This window comes from Trematosphaeria pertusa, assembly GCF_010094035.1.
Source record: "Trematosphaeria pertusa strain CBS 122368 unplaced genomic scaffold BU26scaffold_17, whole genome shotgun sequence".
NCBI lineage: Eukaryota > Fungi > Ascomycota > Dothideomycetes > Pleosporales > Trematosphaeriaceae > Trematosphaeria > Trematosphaeria pertusa.
This window is the reverse complement of record NW_022987228.1, coordinates 743,556-757,185: the sequence shown is the minus strand read 5'-3', so window position 1 is coordinate 757,185 and position 13,630 is coordinate 743,556. Positions and strand designations below refer to the sequence as shown.

The window sequence follows — 13,630 nt, the reverse complement described above, 5'->3', positions numbered from 1 at the left end:
TACTCATACCTTTGTCCACAAGGCTTTTTCTATCCGGAAGCGATAGAGACAAAGTCCACTTCCAGGGACGAAGAGGCGTCGCAATCCCCCATACGTCATTTTTCCCCTGCATCAATTCCAATCATCCCCATCCTCATACTCATCCAACTCATTCTCCTCCAAGAAGTCATCCAAGAGACCCGCCACTTTCCTATTATCCATATCCGCAAACGGAATATGCGTGCTACCCTTCAACCCCGCGTCATCACCCAGCTTCAGCACCTGCGCATTCCCCCCATACTGATTGATCAGCTTCGCCGCCAGCCTCGACTGCTCAACGTAGGAATAGTTGTCCGCGCGATGATCGCCCCATACGAACTGGATCGCCGTCACTTTGGCCAGCTTCTTGAAGCGCTCCAGGGGCACAACGAAGGGCCCAAACCCTCCGTTCCCGGCGGTGATGTTGGCAGTGTCTGGGAAGACGTAGCCGATGCTTTCGTAGGTGACGATGCCTTTGATGTTGGTGCTGTTTGCTTTGGTGGCTGTCATCATGGCTCGCAGGCCGCCGGCCGAGTTCGTCAGGTACACGATATCCTTCCCGACCCGGCCTGAGTCCGCGGCGATGGCTGCTGCATCCGAGTGCAGCTCCACATTCTCTTTCGTGTCATACTCGACATATCGCGCGCTTGTCGCCTGCTGCCACGCCGCCTCATTGCGCGTCGGGAACTGCACGTCTGGCCAAAACTGGGGATACCTAGGGCCAAAGTTCCACGCCCCAAAGTTCGCCTGGTCCTGGTATGTTGGGAAATACACCGTTGGCTCGCAAGCCCAGTTTGCTCTGCCAACACGGGGTCCGTCCCAGAGATAGACTGGGTAGTTTCGCCTTAGGAACATGTCTTTGTAGCCTTCGCCGCCGTCCCACCGGTTCTGCCACACCTGCGTGCTGGAGCTGTGCCACATGACGATGCTGGTTTTGCGCGGCCGCCAGGGGATGAAGTATTCCATGTAGCCGTGATCGCATGACAGCGTTTGGTTCGGCATGAATGGGCTGTGGATTATCTTGCCGCCGATCTGGAAGCCTCCCGACTTCTCGAGCGTGATGGGCGATCGCGGTCTTGCACTGTCCTCAGCAGCCACGCCGCTCCCGAGCACGAAGACTGACAGTGTCGCGAATGCTATCAGCATTTTGGCGGTCCTAGATGCGGTACTAGAAGATGTGAGTCGAAATTCGGAGGTGGAAATGCGCTGAAGGCGTGGCCACAGGCGCGAGAAAAGAAGACATCAGTTATATACCATGTTCCGTCAGCATCATCCTTTAGGATTGCAGATCGTAAAAGCAACTGCCGAGCATTTGTCTGTCATAATGCGGGATCGGTGGAGTGCAGTATAAGCCCTATAGGGCCCCGCGCTGCGGTCCTTCGGGATGCAATATGCGTACCCCGTGGGGCATACATATCGTATTCGGAATGTCGGGGCATCGAGGTCCGGGGACAAGCAGGAATTTGAAGACCGGGATATGCCATTGGAAGACATGGGTCATTTTCAATGCACGGATGGGTGGCATACCTCGTTAGGGTATACATGTGGAGAGACAATGCTATGTGCAAGGTCGCGCACTGCCGGAATGTTTTGCTCGCGTTCATGAGGTTCATAAAACGGGCATGCGAATCACATTTTCCCATATTAGCAGTGATGTAGTTGCTCAGCGCCAAGTCTTCGCAGGATCGTACATGGGCCAGATTCAGCCGCCGGATATGTTCCGAGCTCGGGAAGCGGACGCGTGAGTACCCCGGCGAAAACGCGCATCGGCGGATGGGGATTCTTGAGTTCAGGTTCTAGAAATGTGGAGGTTGAACGCCGACCTAGAAGCCAGGCTCATAGCTTTCCCGGAGCAGGGCCGCAGTGAATAGTTAGAGGCTCTTGAGGATAGTACATTCTCGGTGAATACTTACGCACTCCAGAAGACCACTCCAGGAGCTGCCACCGGTTGCGGTTCTTGAATACTGGCATGATATACTGTGGCTTGCCACACTCCGCCTTTTGCTTGCTGCGGGCGCGCCAAAGATTTAATGACATAGTTGCATATGACACTCGCATAGATTCTGGGATATTATGAGAGGCGCTTGTTCATAGGCGATCCGGAGTAGTCTTCATGGCTCTGAGATGCTTCCGTGCGCGCCGTCACTCAGATGGCGCAACGCGTTAAGTCTGCTGGGGCTCAAGAACGATGACGAGGAGACATTTCACTTGTTTCTGTTTCTACTTCATTCCGTCTCTCGCACTCGTACTATATGCGCCAAATTCAAAATAGGATGAAAAAAAATGCGCGTAAGAGAGGTTGAAGGAACCGGCGTACGGCATACGTCTCTCATTCGTTACGACCCAGTCATGCGATCGACGCAGAACATTGCCCGTAGCAAGATATTCTTAGTCCATTTCCAACGATTACCATCGAAAATATCTTGACTGCGGACTTTCGCAGCTTCTTCCGTAGCGTACTGTAAAGCCGTTCTTCCACACGAGTCTTCTGCACTCAGCTGAAGGCCGACGACATTAAGAAGGAAGTCCAGCGAGTCCTCGGTAAGGGAGCCGCAAAGAGCGGCATGATGTAGCATTGTTCTTCCCCTTAGATCCCTCTTGGTCATGTCAACGCCGTGCTCCTTTAGAGCTTTTAGGACAGGGACTCCAAAACGTGACGTTCTGGCGCATAGATGCCCGAGGGTCTGCCCATCGTTATCAACAAATGATGCGTTTCCCTTAATTCCTAGCAGTAGCCGGCAGATGTCGACGTCAATGCTGAATCTGAAGCTTTGAAGATAGCTTACTAATGGTGAGGCCCCGGATTCATCCAACTCCGAGCCTTCCAACCCGTGACTGAGTAGCAATTGCACCGTCTCAACTTGGGGGAAGGAGTCCACAGACAGCAGGTGGTGGAGTGCGTTCCTTCCACGTCTGTCCGTCGACGCTACAAGGTTTACTGTTTTTGCCCTTTCAGTGTCCAGGATGGCGATCACTGTCTCGCGATTGCCACTCCAAGCAGCGTGGTGAAGTGCATTGAGACCCTCATCGTCCGTCAAGGTCACCTCTAATCCTAGGGAGAGCAAGAGAATGACTGACTCATGATCGCCGGCTTTACTGGCCAAATGGAGAGCAGTTTGTCGCTTTGAATTGACACAGAACAGGTCCGCTCCCCTGGATTCTAGTTTCTGAATGACTGTCGTACTTTCTGGCCGTTTATACCGGATGCAGTGGAGAGGATATTCGTCCTCGCAGCCCTTCACCGTGAGACTGGTCCTCGGATCCGAGAGTAGCGCGTCGAGCACTGCAATTCGATGTTGAGAAATATCGGCTTCGATTGTATCGTCGTCATCCCCATCGAAATCTATAAAATCATACAGAGCTTCCACCCTCCACCAACGTGAAAGCCAATCGTCTTGATAATTTGTCCCATAGAGCGTTGTGCGCAATGCAAGGTGTAGAGGGCTTTCACCATAGTCCGAAAAGGCGTTCGGGTCAGCACCATGTTCAAGAAGGAATTCAGTCATTGTAAGGTTGCTAGTCAAGGCTGCGAAATGCAGTGGTGTGAGACCAGCTGAAACGCGTGTGGCTTGCGGCGTGGACTCCGATGCAACCTCCACGTCAGTGATACCGTCCCATACAGTCTTGGGAATCCACGCTTTTCGGTGAACTCCGGAATTGATATGTACGCCTCTATCGAGAAGCAATTTCGCTACGGCTTTGTGGCCAAACTTGACGCAATAATGCAGCGGAGTCATGTTGCCACTGTCGACTGTGTCCATTGGAGCACCGCGGTCCAGAAAAAGGGCGACCAACGAAGACTTGCAATTGGCGTTGTCGACGGCATGATGCATGATGCCTTTCATCCGTGCATCAAAGCCAGCCACGTTGGCTCCTTTTTCGAGCAACAGTGTAATGGTGTTTTCGTGGCCTTCCGCAACAGCAGCAAATAATGCATTGCCGTAGCGTCCGCCCTCTGTATTGATCTCGGCACCAGCCTGAAGCAGCAGCTTTACTACCAGCTCTTTACCCCCCGCTGCAGCCGCCTGCAGTGCGTTGCCGTACCATCCACCTTGCGCGTTAACGTCGGCGCCATTGTCGAGCAGCAGCCTTACCAGCTGCTCGTGGCCTTTAGCTGAAGCTGCCTGAAGTGCGCTGCCGTACCTTCCACATTGCGCGTTAACATTGGCACCCTTGTTGAGTAGTAGCTTTACTAGCTGCTCGTGGCCTTCAGCTGAAGCCGCCTGGAGTGCGATGCCACCCGTTACGCTCTGTGAATTGATGTCGGCGCCCTTGTCTAGCAGAAGCTCAACCGTCTCTTCATGTCCGTATTCTACGGCGAGGAGCAATGGAGTTTGACCCCAACTATCTGCCGCATTTACCACAGACACGGATTCTCCTTCAATCCTAGACAAGAGGTGTCCAGTTATTTGGGATAACCCAAATTGTGCAGTATAGTGCAAACACGTTTCAGCAATAAAGAATTTGCTGTAGTCTTTGTATCGGTAACTTCTAACCGAGAGTACCTGTGCAGCACAGGAAAACAAACCACTGTCGAGAAGGAACGAGCAGGCTAGGTTTGACACCTCAGCCTCGACTGCTCTTGCATGTTCTCCCCAGTGCTTGGCTGCGTAGTCCAGGAATTCGTTTTGCCGGAGCCTCTCTTCGAATTCTTCATCGGTGGGGCATCTGCCGCTTCGAAATACACTAAAGGAAAGGTAGGTGAGGCATGCTGACGCGATATGCAGCTGAGCGCCTGGATGCCATGCATCTAGGATACGCTCGAAGTATTCCTGTGTAGTGTAGTGCGCCAGACGGATAATAGCGCTCTCTTGGTCGACAACGACAAGGCCGGCGCACACGGACAGCAAGTCTTCGGCGTCATATATATCGCCCTTGTCGATCTCCGCCGTGTTGGGTTTGACTGCCAAGGCACAGCATATCTCAGCCGTGGTAAGCGGCATCTTCGCAAATGTAATCCACGATAGGACTCTCTTGGCTAGTTGGTGATCACCGTCTAGCTGGCTTTCGATCCTCTGGAGGGCGTCTTCATAGGCATCTTCGAGCGCGGCTGAGCCTCTTGACAGTTTACTTAAAGTCAACTTGACGTCGTTCGGTGTTCTCTTGTCCAAAAGCGAGTCCGTGTGCAGGCGAGCGAGGAGAAACCTAGAAGCCTGTTAATTTGTATCGCTCCACAAAGCCGACGAAACACTTACATGCCGCCCACTGCCTCCACGATCTTTTCTTGCACCATGCCCTGTAGCTCAGGGTCGCGCTGAATGCATTTAGGCAGTCGGTCTGTCTGGCCGGCCACGAAGCGCTTCACGTCGTCCTTACTGGCTTGCACCTCCACTCTCAGCGCGTCGCTAAATTCATCCACAATCTCTGGTATAATACGCGACGTTGCCATTAGGCGAATATCTCGTCCCGTCCGTAGATCTCGAAGTTTGTCCAGAAACTGGCTGCGACTGCTCTTTTGACACTCATCCAGAGCATCGATTACAATGTGGACGGTAGGATAACGCGCAAGCACATCTCGGAGAGTGCCAAACACCTCCTCAAGCGATGGCCTAGTTCCTCGGTTGGCATGCCGATTGTGCAACCGTTCCACAGGATCTAGCATCGACGGTTGAGCCTGAACTAGCTGCTTGAGGATGGCTGCCAGCATAGTGGAAGCATCCTGCTCCTCCTGGGCTTTGTAGTTGTAGTACACGTAAGCGACTCCATGTGAGTTATCCTGCACCGACTTCAACAGGTGATCGATGGCGATGGCCGCTACCATGGTCTTGCCGGCTCCAGGGATCCCTGGGCAGAAGAGGGTTCCCCTAGCTTCACTAAGCCACCTTGTCATCTCAGGCGCGTCCAGAAACCACTGGCCTGTCCCTTCCTGTCTACGCTTTATAATGTCGGATTGCTGAGCGGGGTAATCTGTGGGCGAGATCCATTCCAGAAGCTTGCGGTGTCTCACGGAGTCTTGATCTTGCCGGATCTCGTCTACTCCAGACCGGATAATGGGTATTTGCGTCCGAACGAAGCTTGTGTCGTCTTTGATAGCTTGGGAGAGTTTCCTTCTATGCATAAGCGATGTTTTTCTGCGGCACTAACAGGGAAGCTTACAAGTGGTCCATCTGTAATGCGATCTCTACTAGCGACTTTAAACGCTCTATTCGATCGAGTATTCTGGCAACCTCCTCCTTCTTGAACTTCCACACTAGCGCTTCTCCGGCCTTCTTCAGCCGACCTCCGTCTGTCATCTTAGTCTGCAGCGTCTCCAGCGCTTGCTTGAACTGGTCGAGCGGCCCGTTCTTGACTGCAAGGCCTTGGACGGCTGTGTACCATGGCTGCATAGGATCCCCCTTTTCAACGTGATCTCTTAGTTTGTAAAGCAGGCTGCAAAGGTTTAAAATCTCGACAGCGCACTGTGTGCGGTCTCTCGGGGCATCTTTCACGTCGTTCAAATACGTGAGGACCTTGGCTGAGAGCTGGAGAACCGCGATGATGCTGGCCACAGCACTGAGTGGTTCCATGGTGGGAAGACGTCGACACAGATGGCGGATGCGTATGGAGCAGCAGTGGAGGAGGAGGACGGCGGCATCGTGTAGGCGGAGAAGCTGAAGGGAGAGCGCCTAGGCTGAGAGGAAGCTGCCGCAGCAAGGCTGAACAGATGCAGTCTGCCTCGTGATGCGCCGCACCTTATCGATAACGCGAAACAGCGGTGTCTTCTCTGCGCTTCACCGGTGCTCACGGTCGTGATAGAGTTTCGGGGGCTGATGCATCTCCACGAAATTAAGATATCTGTTGCGTAGGGGTTTCTCCGCTCGTGCGCCATCACCACTATCGTAGAATGGATAGTGCTAGTGTTCACCCCTAAGACGGGCAACGTCCCTCCCCGCATGCCAAGACACCCTCTCGGTCTTCGCGGTGTCCGATCAGCCGTCGATGATTAATGCGAACAATCCGCAACTGACGAATGTTTCTGGACCTTGGAAATATGGATGTCCGACTTGCCGTATAAATACGTCAACATGCCATCTTAGAATGCCGCATTCATCCCTTGCATTTCCATCAATTATTAACGCCATTCCCCACTCCATCAAAAAACGCAAATAAATTCATTGCCACCCCTTCAGCAATTTTCAGCATGGCAGGAAGAGCAGTTCTCATCACTGGCGCTACCGGCAAACAAGGTGGCTCAGTCGTCAACGCATTGCTCAAAGCCAATGCTCCCTTTGAAATACTCGCTCTTACTCGCAACGCGCAGTCACCGTCCGCTCAAAAGCTCATCAAGAAATCTCCAAAGATCAAGCTAGTCACTGGCAACCTTGATGCCATCGAAGACGCTTTCCGCACCGCCAAAAATGCTACCAAGTTGCCAATCTGGGGAGTCTTCAGTGTCCAGGTACATATTGCATATGCACACATGATACCGGCCTATTGACGCTAACGGTTCAAGGTGCCGATGGGCAATGGCCAGAATGCCGCGAGCGAAGAACGCCAAGGCAAGGCTCTCATTGATGCCGCTATCACCAACGGCGTGAAACACTTTGTCTACTCCTCCGTCGACCGGGGAGGATCAAGATCAGACACCGACCCGACGAACGTTCCCCACTTTATCAGCAAGCACAACATCGAGCAACACCTGTTCCACAAGGCTAAAGGCAGCGGTATGAACTGGACCGTCCTACGGCCCGTGGCCTTCTTCGAGAACCTGGTGCCTGGATTCTTTGGGAAGGTATTCACGACGAGCTGGGAGATGGTGCTGCGCAAGGAGCAGACGCTGCAGTTGATTGCGACAAGCGATATTGGTTTCTTCGCTTCTCAGGCCTTCCTCGGTCTGGACGAGTATAAGGATCAGAGTCTGTCGATTGCGGGGGATGAGATGACTTACGGCGAGTTCAAGAGAACCTTTGAGCAGACAACGGGCGAGAAGATTCCTACGACTTATCGTTTCGTGGCGGCGCTTATCAACTGGATGGTCAAGGAGCTGGGGTATATGTACAAGTGGTTCCGGGATGTTGGCTATGGGGCCGATATTCAGCACTTGAAGAAATTGAACCCGGAGTTGAGGGACTTTAAGACCTGGCTTGAGACGGAGAGCGCATGGAAGTCGCGCTGAACGCTACATAGTGGAGAATTTGAAGTTTGGCAGCGGTTGAATTTGTTTCGTCTCATAACCAGGAGTTCGCTTATCTTCTTCTTCTAACGGTCTTCCTCCGCGCGCCCCGCCGCTTTGGACATAGCCAGCAAATGGAAGCGCGCTGTCTGCTCCGAAAATAGCCAGCACGTGACAGATAAACGCTAGAGAAGAACGCCACACTTCAAGTCTATATGGCACACTATCTTTAGTCCCTCTTTCAACTCAGCTCTCATCGCTCCCTTAGGACCCGTTCTTTGTCAAGAAGCACAATGGATTATTTCGAGAATCTTGTCGTGAGTCCCTTTGTTCAACATCTGCTAGCCTCAAGTCCCTACTCATCTCTTAGCGAGTAAGGCATCACTGCATCAACAGACATCTCACAATTTCTAACAGAATGGCGCAAACGAATGCTCCCCGTCGCTCCAAAAGGCTTCGATCACGGAGAGAGCGCAAAGAGACGACTTTCCAATCACGCTCTCGCATCCAGAAAACGCAGTCCCCATCCACGACCCCAAACGCAAGGAAGAAGAAACGCTCCTCATCTTCAAGCATTCTACCAGAGGTGGATCTTGAGCTTCTTGAGACACAGCTGACACGATGTCTCAGCAAAGCAAAGCGCAGGCAGAGAAGACGTAGCTCGCATCACGTCTCCCGTTTCTTCTCCGCCTCCGCATCTTCCACATGCTCTACTAACGAGGAAAACAACGAGGAAGAAGAGGCATACGGCGAGCTAGCAGACCTCTCAGCCGACAACGTTGAATGGGGCGCCGCCGACGACCTCGACCCCACCAGAAACCTCTCCTACGACAGCCGGTGCGAGCCCGGTAACGAGGAGTATGAATACGACGGCTTCGTCGTTTCTGACGACGACGTCATCGTCGAAGCATGCAGCGAAAGCGAGAGTGAAGCAAGCTAGGACGAAGTTTCGGTAAGCAGACGACGAGGCTCAAGTACCACCGCGGCGGAGACACGACGCTCCAGCAGCAACACGTCCAAGCTCTTTTTCTCCGACCCTAACGACGACTGCAATTGGCTCGCCCTGGCGCCATGGACAGACCTTGGTTTCTCGCCGAGAAGTTCGGTGGAGCTTTCCGAGCCTCTGCTCGCTGAAGCGAGTGTGGAGATTGTGGAGGAGATCATGGATGCTCTGGCGGTGTTCTCGAGGAGGTGTAATAGAGATCGAGCGCCTGTCAGGCTGAGGCTTGCAGCTGCGGTACTTGAAGATGAAGAGGTGAGAGAGGCACTGGAGAATGCGGTACGGCTAGGTTTGGGGCGGAAATTGTCGCTTGAAGACGGGAGCAAGAGGTGGACTATTGGGCCAAAAACTACATGAGTGATTATTTAGCCTTCTATAGACCTGTATATTGCTCGAACAGGATCAGAACTAAGAGATCAGGTATATATTAGGTTAAGACGTACCGTCACTTAGGTGTTCATCTGCCTTTTGATGCATGTGTCGCGCCTCCAGGTCTCGGCTTCTCAGATTCTCCATGGAAGCCGGGCTTCTTCCAGTTCCTGTAGTGCTTTGTAGAACTAATCGCCCTGCAATTGTTCCTCGAATCCGTGCGACGTCTCCTCTCTTTCACTTTCATGAAATCTCTCCATTCGCTCTTCTTTGTCCACAGGCTCGATGTCTTCGTCGGCCTCTGCATCAGACGCCCAATCTACAGAAGCTTCATCCTCTTCGTCGACCGGCACGTCCTCGTAACCGAAGAATTCGTCGGTGAAGAGATTAGGGGCAATGATCGCAACCTATTCTGTGTTAGCCTTGGAAGATACGGTGCGATACACATTCCAGCATGTATTGGATCCTGGCCCTGGAAAGCTACTCTCGGAGGCCTTCGATGGAGTGTCCCTTTGAATCGAGACCTTTGTTGATACGTATTGCCATGTTCGCGCATGTATCGGCGAAGAGGCGCTTACTCACCGCTCTTTCCCAAAATTCTGAGCCGCGGCCATTTGCGGCATCGAGCGTATCGGCCTCTTCATCCTCGAAGTAGTACTCATCTAGCAGATCAAGTTCCGTTACCGATGGTCGAATCCTGACTTCCTTTCCCCCAGCATGCATGGTGTCTTCCAACCAGCACGCCGTCCCATCAACGCGCATCATACAATGATCATGTCCAGACGCTGTCGAAAGCATTCCGTACGAGCCGTGCGCAGTGCGGTGAAACCGAGCCAGAAATAGGCTGAAGACATGCGTTCTCTCGCAAGCCTTCGCTAGCACATCGACCTGCCGCGCATCGTCGCGCGCTAAGCACCAGAAGTTGAGCCCCGTTTCGTACCGCAGCTTGAGAAAGTGTATCAGAAACGAGGGGCCGGTGGAATCATATCTCTTCAGATTCGCGTTCCAGCAATGTAGGATGTGAGTTAGGCAATCCTCCGTCCGATGGTTTGTTTCCGACACTGATTGTAGCTCGTTGAAGATAGCTTTCCGCAGAGCCCCAATCTCCCAAACGTCTTCAGGATGCCAAGCCCGGCAAGGATCATGTGCTGGTTCAGTCGGCCATGGGAGGAACTTCTCGGCTTGTATTACGGGTTCTAAGTCCTGGTGTGATTGCGGAAACGGAACGTATTCGTAAGGATAGGTATTGTCCGGAATCGCTATCCATCGGCGCGTTTGCAGCTCGTACCGCCGTTCTTCGCGCTTGCTCATAGAGCTCGGCATGGGCGCCGATGACGGGACGGACCAGCGCCTATCCGCACACAAGTAAATAACGCATAGGAAGAATGGGACGAAGAGTTGGTATACGGTTCGAGATGAGTGTTGGTGAGGTGATGAGTCTTTCTGTCTAGTACCTAGTCTAACCTATTGTGGTAAAGCGCCTTCCGCTAGCCTTCCAACCCAACCATCGACTTCCACCTCCATCCTCGCTTTTGTAGAGACACATTCCTCAACTATGTCAAGCAGCTTTCAGGACACACATAACGTACGCTTTCGCACACGTCCAAACAAGCATGGGCCCCCAGTTACACCGAAACCAGACAACCAGGCGTCACCGGACGGACGGCCAGTCGTCCCATTCAAGGATACCAAACCTTTACCCCGAATTCCGCACTCTGGAATATCAGACGTGGCGGCATTGAAGAACCCTGCTGGCAAGCCGCTGCCTCCACTTCCACCCCGCGGGCCCGAACGGCTGGACTATCGAACAACGCTCCTTTGGGTGGCAGCATTTCTCATATGTTTTCTACTTGTTGTCGTCCTGCTACCTGTCGTTATGGAAAGAGATGCGATGCCGGGCCTCAATAGACTTCTCCGGCAACTGGTCACTGGATCATGAGGTCCTAGCGGGCGACTGAAAGGGGATGCGGGCTTTCGACATCGAGGCACTCCTCAACAATGATCATTCATCACACGCGTCTCAGGTCAAATACAGAAGAAATGATCGGTTCATGCATAACTCGGCGTTTATAGCTTCGACTCCTTCACAGTGGCATCCGTTAAGCTCTTCCTGCCCCCAAATCCGAACAGGTACGCGGCAACCCTGCGCATCTGGATCTCCTCGCTACCTTCAGTAATCCTATACCTCCTATGGTGTCTCCATATGTGCTCGAAAGGGTAATGCCTCGAATAACCATTACCCCCGTGCACCTGGATAGCTCGGTCGGCAGCTTCACAGCACAGCCTGTTCGCCCAGTAATTGCACATAGAGACCTTATCGCCAATCCTCTTCTCGACCTCCACGTGCGGCATAGAGTCCATCTCGACGGCCGTCTTCCGTATGAGCTGCCTCAGCATCTCGCATTGCGTTGCGAGTTCTACGAGCGGAAACTGGATGCCTTGGTTGTGCGAGAGGGGAGTTCCAAAGGGAGCGCGATCATTCGCATATTCGACGGATTGTTTGACACAGTATACGGCGGCGCCCAGGGACGAGGCCGCCTGCCGAATGCGGTTTTCGTGGACGAAGGCTTGAGCAACGCCTAAGCCATTGTGGACCGGCCCGATGATAGCGCTATTGGGAACCCAGACGTCCTTTATAGAGACTGTAGCGTGATCCGTAGGCATATTGAGGGTCCTGTTCTATCATTAGCAGTTACTTCAAATGAAGGGCAAGCCTGGGGCTTGGTCATACCATTCGTACGACTCTGCGACGAGACCTGGAGTGTTCCGAGGGACGACGAAGCACGAGATTCCCTTCGCCTCGCCATCCTTGCCTTGCGTTCTAGCGAAAATGAAGCAGTGCGTGGCTGCATGCATTCCGGTCTGCCATTTCTTGTACCCATTCAGCAGCCACCCATCGACACCATTCCTCCTTTCCGAGCGTCCTCTTGTCGCCATATGCGTCGCATCCGACCCATGACCAGGTTCTGTCAACCCAAACGTTATCCGAACTTTTCCAGCCAACCGTCCCTGTATCAATTCCGCCTTCTGCTGCTCGTTCCCGTAGTTCATCAGCATGACTACGTCCGGGAAGTTGCCGACCATGGAATGTTCATTCTGCAAGTCGTTGAACAGACCCAATCCTTTGCTCGCAAGGTGTTCCCTTATAACCGCCATCCACAGATTGCTCCCTCGGCCATCTTCGCTACTCCGCCCGCCGTATTGTTTTGGAAGCGACAGCCGGTAGAAGCCAGCTTCGTCGGCGAGCCGTTTCGATTCGTGGAGGAGGTCTTCCCATTCTTTGCGAGGTAGGCCGCCGTTGTCCCAGTCGGTGCGTGCATGTTCGCGGCGGTGGTCGAAAAAGCGGTTGTTGTCGTCCATGTTCTGAAGTGGGACGATCTTCTCTTCGATGAAGACATCGAGGTCTTTGAGGTACTGCTGGAGGTCTGCCGGGACTGAGAAATTCATAGTCTGCGACATGTCGAGACGTGTACGCGGACGTCGACCGCGAGGAGAAACAGTAGGTTCAATTGAGGATGGCCCTCAGCCGATTGCGAAATCTTTCGAGAATTGGCGAGAAAGATCGCCTAATGGGGGTATGTACCCAAACTTCGGCTCGATCATGACGATGACTCGCCGCCTCTTGATCGTGGAGAAAGAGTTGGAGATTTGCGGAGTTTGCGGGGACTGGCGCCAAGCCATTTAGGCCTCGGCATCATCAACTATGCTCAGAGCCGCAGTTTGACAATCGAGCATAGCACTCCCAAGGTAGACGGCTCCGTCGCCTCCAGTTCGTCTTCTCCCTCCGTGTCCCGTCACCTATCATAGTCCGTCCTCCTAGGCACTTTGATGGCTCCACCTCACACGAGCTGAACATGCAACTTGTGGTCTGTTTTGAAAGCCACATGAGGTCACTACAGGCAAGCGGCCTTGAGATAGGCACAATCGGACCAAGGCAAACATGCTCTCTCGATCTCGAACCGGTACATCGCGTGCTGTCAGCTCCGACGAGAAGACACCACTCGGCCTCCCCAACAGACACAAAACACTGTCCAATCGGCCTCCCTAACTCTACAGCCAACACAAATCTGGGTGTGCCCCAAGGAATCTGGCGATGATTGAAATTTGTGATAAGATCTGGCGTGATATCCAGCACTGTGATCTCTTATCCC

The 13,630-nt window shown here is 53.1% G+C and overlaps 6 protein-coding genes across 6 annotated transcripts; 2 read left to right on the top strand and 4 right to left on the bottom strand.

The window, feature by feature from the left end:
* Window positions 1–111: 111 nt before the first annotated feature.
* Window positions 112–1,164, bottom strand: BU26DRAFT_581694 (alpha/beta-hydrolase; the record flags this gene model as incomplete). The annotated part of the gene is made up of 1 exon (XM_033834501.1): window positions 112–1,164. The coding sequence occupies one exon, from the start codon at window positions 1,162–1,164 to the stop codon at window positions 112–114; it is 1,053 nt and encodes a 350-aa protein (XP_033678492.1).
* Window positions 1,165–5,209: 4,045 nt separating this feature from the next.
* On the bottom strand, window positions 5,210–6,524 carry BU26DRAFT_437364 (uncharacterized protein; the record flags this gene model as incomplete). The annotated part of the gene is made up of 2 exons (XM_033824232.1): window positions 5,210–6,068; window positions 6,115–6,524. 2 exons carry the CDS (start codon window positions 6,522–6,524, stop codon window positions 5,210–5,212), a joined length of 1,269 nt encoding a protein of 422 aa, XP_033678491.1.
* Window positions 6,525–6,854: 330 nt separating this feature from the next.
* On the top strand, window positions 6,855–8,418 carry BU26DRAFT_493470 (NAD(P)-binding protein). Its single transcript, XM_033826152.1, has 2 exons — window positions 6,855–7,396; window positions 7,451–8,418. Exons 1-2 carry the CDS (start codon window positions 7,139–7,141, stop codon window positions 8,111–8,113), a joined length of 921 nt encoding a protein of 306 aa, XP_033678490.1. The 5' UTR covers window positions 6,855–7,138; the 3' UTR covers window positions 8,114–8,418.
* A 110-nt stretch (window positions 8,419–8,528) lies between these two features.
* On the top strand, window positions 8,529–9,050 carry BU26DRAFT_554967 (uncharacterized protein; the record flags this gene model as incomplete). The annotated part of the gene is made up of 1 exon (XM_033832295.1): window positions 8,529–9,050. The coding sequence occupies one exon, from the start codon at window positions 8,529–8,531 to the stop codon at window positions 9,048–9,050; it is 522 nt and encodes a 173-aa protein (XP_033678489.1).
* A 277-nt stretch (window positions 9,051–9,327) lies between these two features.
* BU26DRAFT_118617 (uncharacterized protein) lies at window positions 9,328–10,887 on the bottom strand. The gene is made up of 3 exons (XM_033819488.1): window positions 10,062–10,887; window positions 9,554–9,886; window positions 9,328–9,491 (listed from the first exon to the last, which is right to left on the bottom strand). The coding sequence occupies exons 1-2, from the start codon at window positions 10,800–10,802 to the stop codon at window positions 9,668–9,670; spliced, it is 960 nt and encodes a 319-aa protein (XP_033678488.1). The 5' UTR covers window positions 10,803–10,887; the 3' UTR covers window positions 9,328–9,491; window positions 9,554–9,667.
* Window positions 10,888–11,521: 634 nt separating this feature from the next.
* On the bottom strand, window positions 11,522–13,208 carry BU26DRAFT_523782 (acyl-CoA dehydrogenase NM domain-like protein). Its single transcript, XM_033830134.1, has 2 exons — window positions 12,211–13,208; window positions 11,522–12,153 (listed from the first exon to the last, which is right to left on the bottom strand). The coding sequence occupies exons 1-2, from the start codon at window positions 12,936–12,938 to the stop codon at window positions 11,547–11,549; spliced, it is 1,335 nt and encodes a 444-aa protein (XP_033678487.1). The 5' UTR covers window positions 12,939–13,208; the 3' UTR covers window positions 11,522–11,546.
* Window positions 13,209–13,630: the final 422 nt, after the last annotated feature.

Coding starts and splice junctions, on each gene's coding strand:
- BU26DRAFT_493470 (XM_033826152.1), top strand. CDS start 7,139: ATGGCAGGAAGAGCAGTTCTCATCACTGGCGCTACCGGCAAACAAGGT. Junction 7,397..7,450: donor GGGGAGTCTTCAGTGTCCAG/GTACATATTGCA, acceptor TAACGGTTCAAG/GTGCCGATGGGCAATGGCCA.
- BU26DRAFT_118617 (XM_033819488.1), bottom strand. CDS start 10,802: ATGCCGAGCTCTATGAGCAAGCGCGAAGAACGGCGGTACGAGCTGCAA. Junction 9,887..10,061: donor CAGAATTTTGGGAAAGAGCG/GTGAGTAAGCGC, acceptor AACACAGAATAG/GTTGCGATCATTGCCCCTAA.
- BU26DRAFT_523782 (XM_033830134.1), bottom strand. CDS start 12,938: ATGTCGCAGACTATGAATTTCTCAGTCCCGGCAGACCTCCAGCAGTAC. Junction 12,154..12,210: donor GTCGCAGAGTCGTACGAATG/GTATGACCAAGC, acceptor ATGATAGAACAG/GACCCTCAATATGCCTACGG.